Here is a 4,817-nt window from a genome sequence, read left to right on the forward strand (position 1 = left end):
ATGTATGTATGTATGTATATTTTTTAAATTGTGATTTGGGTGAAAGTTTACAGAGCAAATTCACTTTCCATACAGTAGTTCAAGTTCACATACACTTTGTTTTGTAACATTGCCTACAGTTTACCACAATGCAACAGGTTCCCTCCCACTTCCTCCCCATAGTTGCCTCTTCCCTGTGTCCTTCCCTCCTATGCACTCCTGCCCCCCCGAGCTGTCTCCCTGTGCATACACAGCCTTCTATTCTGCCATCATTGTTCTCTCCCAGGAGTGTATCTACCTAATGTAAATGTTTAGCTCATATGGCTTTCTTTTGTTTGGCTGGAAGCCACAGGAGTGGGTTCAATTCCAGACCTGAAGGGCAGCTAGGGGCCATAGTCTCAGTGGTTTTATCAGGCTCTATCACACCAGCAAACCTCGTCCCTTTTTTTTTAATTGTGATTTGGGTGAAAATTTACAGACCAAATTCACTTCCTATACAGCAGTTCACATATACTTTGTCTCATGACTTTGACCACAATTCACCACAATGCAACAGCTCCCCTCCCACTTCCTCCTGACAGTCACGTCTTCCTGTGTCCATCCCTCCATGCACCTCTGCCCCCTGAGCTGTCTCCCTCTGCCCAAACAGCCCTTCTTTCTCCCGTGATTGTTCTCTCCAAGGAATGTATTTACCTGAGGTAAATGTTCAACTCCTATGCCTGTCTTTTGTTTGGCTGGAAGCCGCAGGTGTGGGTTCAGTTCCAGACCTGAAGGGCAGTTAGGGGCCATAGTCTCAGTGATTCTACCAGGCTCTATCAGACCAGCAAACCTGGTCTCCTCCCCCCTTTTTTTTTCCAACTGCTTTTGAGTTTTGTTCCACATTATTCTCCCTCTCTATCCAGGGTCTCCTACATAGATTCCCCCTCTGAGTGGTTGACATTGGTAGCTGGGTACCTTCTAGTTCTTCTGATCTCTTAGTCATATAGGCTGCAGATTGCATAGTGTACCAGTCGCTGGGACTAATTCTTTCCATGAATCCTTGGTTTTCTTCATTCTTCTTTGCGCTGGATGAGGAGAGACCCATCTTTGCATCTAGATGGCTGCTTGCAGGCTTTTAAGATCCCAGTCACTACTTGCCAAAGTGGGAGGTGGAACAACGTTTTGTGTAGTGTGTGAAGCCAATGAGCTTGATGTCCCCTGTGACTATGGTTCCGAGCCCGCAGGTTCAACTACTTGGTCCCTCTGGGTAGCTGGCTGTGACTAAGAAGTGACTACAACCTTGTCCCTTGTCAGCTCTACTATACACCTGGGAATTCTTGCAGATCAAACATGGGTATATGAGTGGACAGACAGGTGGACAGGCTGAACTAGTAGATGTATCTATGAAGTGGGGAGTACACCCAAGACCAGGTATAGGGTTGGCAGACAATGGTCCTATAAGTGTATTTGTATGATCTGAATTCCCAGATGTATGGTATTAGATTGTTAAGTGCCTGCCTAAGGCACTTGACTATTAAGGCATTTGACTGCTAACCAAAAGGCTGGTGGTTCAAACCCACCAGCCACTCCTCGGAGTGAAGGTTGGGCGATCTACTTCCATAGTGATACCACCTCGGAAACCCAAGGAGGGGTCATTATGAGTGGGATCTGACTCATTGGCAGTGAGTTTGGTTTGGTTTTGGTTAAGCACAAGACCAACAGTGGGAAAAATGGTACCAGACCAGACATTGTTTCATTCTGTTGTTTCATACTATCCAGAGTATTACAGGTCCTCACCGTACCAAGGAAACTGTCGGGTCCTGCCCTGCAGTATTTAAAGTTTGTATGTCTGTGACCACTGGAACCTCAGCTTTCCTTATGGATTTGTTTATAGCCATCCAATTTGCGATTTAAATAATTAGTAAATGATCTTGTCGGAATGGTGTGATGAGTGAATTGAGTGAATGAATGAGTATTTTCTTTTAAGAGACAGGCAAGCTTTAGAGTTGAGGAGAATCCAGTAGCTGTAGGTTTTTTCATTCTATCTGCAACATTTTTTGTAAGTGAGAAAGAGCTATTTTGATGTGTTTAACTGTGGCTTGGGCTTCTGAGAGCTAGAAAGATACTATTTTGTAAAAAAAAAAAAATAAAATAATTTATTAACAATGTGAACTAAGGAGCAAAATAAATAAAATAACATTTTGTTAAGTTTTTATTGGTACATTGGCATTTAACATTATCAGCAACATGGATTGTGGGAATAACAATATGCATATGAAGATTTAAATGCGGTCACGCTTTCCTAGCAGTGACTAACAGGAGTAAAATTAAAAGTGGCTAGCAAATAATATGAATGCAGGTTTTTTAAAAAAGTGTAATGTTAAAAATAGATTTCACTTAAAGAAATTAACGGTTAAGAATGATTCTATTAAAAGATGAATATTTGCATCATTATTTTGTGTTTTAAATGTTAGGATTGCTGTTGCAAGCTCAAAGATAATACTTATTTTTTATTTGTAGAATAATAAATGTCGTAGGCTTTATTCCATCATGCTTCATTATAGTAACCTTATCAAACGTATGTGTAATTAATTGGGGATTAAAAGGCTTGTTCCACTTTGGTAAAGAGAAATTAATTAATTAACTGTTTACTTTAAAGCTACAGAAGAAAGAAGATCAGCAATTGGAACTTAAAAAAAGTACCAGCCCTAAAAAAGCTGCAGAGCCCACTGTTGATCTTTTAGGACTTGGTAAGTAATGCAAAATAAAAGTCACCATTAAGAGTTACAAAACAATTTAAACCCTTACTTGAAGTGAATATAATGACTTTATTGTCAATATGCCAAAAGGTACCTGTTAACCCAATTTGAAAATGGTATGATTAGTTTGCTGAGTTTCCACAAAAAAGGAGATCTTTAATAAGGGAGCTGGTGTCTGTCGGCACCATCTTCACTAAAACACAAGTAATGAGTTCCTTGGGGAAAGAGGGAGATATCAAAGTAACCTTCAAAGGCTTGGTAGGCCGTGCATTTCAACATTGAAAACAAAGAGTAGATTTTTACGCCTTCCTTCATTTAAATTTTTTTTTTTTTAATATTTTTAGTTTTGTGAGCAGTTTTTTCCCTTTAGCAAAAGAATTCTATGAAATGTATGAATTTAAAGAAAAATTTAATTTTAGTTAATTGAAGCAACACATTTTACACCTAGACCTAGTGGCTGGATTTATTTCTTCTCTGATGACAATGAGAAACGCTCCCTTGAATGTATTTGTTCTTGTGGCTGGCAGAGATGTGTTGTGAGTCTAGTAAATAAACAGATTTTCATTCAAGAGTTGCTTGTGCTCTACAGTGATTATCTACAAATGTTACCACCTCTTTTTTATGTTTGTTTTCCTCTGTCTTATAAAAGAATTGGTAAAAACTTGATAAAAACTGTATTTAGTAATTATGAGCCTTGGAACAGTAATTTTTTTCCCTAGTTGAAAAAAGACTGACAAAGGAAAATAAAAGGAGGCTGAAGGGATAGACTTTGTACACTGATTTTATAAAAAAAAAAAAAATCATTTTAGTTCTTATTGAATAAATTCTTTTCTGTTTTAAGAATCATAGTTGAAAGTCTTATTCATTTCTTAGGAAACTTGATGCGTCATGCAAACATACTTTCTGGAGGTGGAATTCTTTTATGTTGGTGAAAAGTAGTATATTAGAAATACAAAAAGAATAATTGTAACTTTGGAAATAGACCTCAGTCCTGAGGCCTTAAAGATAATTATGCAGAATGTAGTTCTTATAATTTCTGTGTTTTATTCCTTTGTTGCAAATGATAGAAAAGAAAAAGATATATTTTCAAAGTAAGACTCTATCTTACTAGAACTGTATCCATCTTTTTTTCATTATAGCATTTTCTTTCCAATTGTTTATTAATTTATAATTTAGGAATGTAAAGTATCTACTGTGTGGCCGCACACTGTTGTGTGCACTTGGATATGTTGTTGTTACCAGGTATCACTGAGTTGGTTTTGACTCATAGTGACCCCTGTGTACAACAGAATGAAACACTGCCCAGTCCTGTACCATCCTCACAATCATTATCATGCTTGAGCCCATCTTCACAGCCACTCTGTTAAGCCAAGCCATCTTGTTAAGGATCTTCCCTTTTTTGCTCACCCTCTACTGTGCCCAGCATGATATTCTTTTCCAGAGACTTGTCCTTTCTGACAACATGACCAAAGTATAAAAGATAAAGTCTGGCCATTCTTGTTTCTGTGAAGCATTCCACCTGTATTTCGTCCAAGACAGATTTGTTTGTTCTTCTAGCAGTCCATGGTACATTCCATATTCTTCACCAACATCACACATTCAAATGCGTTCAGTTTTTCTAGGTCTTCCTTATTCATTGCCCAGCTCTCGCATAGGAGGTTATTGAAAATAGCATGACTTGGATCAGGCAGACCTTAGTCTTCAAAGTGGTATCTTTGCTTCTGAGCACTATAAAGAGGTCTTTTGCAGCAGATACAGCTATGATAGAGATGTAGCTATGAAAAAAGCCAGGTCAAAATCTTTGCCCTCTTAGAACTTTCATTCTGATTAGGGAGACACTAAAAAAGCAGTTAAGTACAATATAGGTAACATACAGATAAAAGAAAAACAGGGAGTTGTAATTTAAGGTGGACAGGGAGAATCAAGCTGACACGCAGTGCACTGGTCACTGTTCCCAACAAAGAAAAAATCCGAAAACCTCCAGGGCGAGCAGCGAGCTGTTCACTCCAGGAAGTATATAGTCCGGAATGCCGTTCTTCCAGTTTGTCCCTGGGATAGTATTACAGGTAGGCCACACCCCTGGGGAAACTCCCCCTAGAC

General features: G+C 38.7%; 1 protein-coding gene across 1 annotated transcript in view; it reads left to right on the top strand.

Moving 5' to 3' along the window:
* The window catches only part of SMAP1 (small ArfGAP 1), a 256,252-nt gene that overhangs the window by 227,141 nt on the left and 24,294 nt on the right, over nt 1-4,817 (top strand). Inside the window, exon 7 of the mRNA XM_007945185.2 lies at nt 2,618-2,708. Within this exon, the coding sequence (XP_007943376.1) occupies nt 2,618-2,708 (91 nt within the window). The remainder of the gene's footprint in view (nt 1-2,617; nt 2,709-4,817) is intronic.

Source organism: Orycteropus afer, unplaced genomic scaffold, assembly GCF_000298275.1.
Source record: "Orycteropus afer afer isolate SDZICR_OR568_19922 unplaced genomic scaffold, OryAfe1.0 scaffold00133, whole genome shotgun sequence".
In the NCBI taxonomy this organism is placed as follows: Eukaryota; Metazoa; Chordata; class Mammalia; order Tubulidentata; family Orycteropodidae; genus Orycteropus; species Orycteropus afer.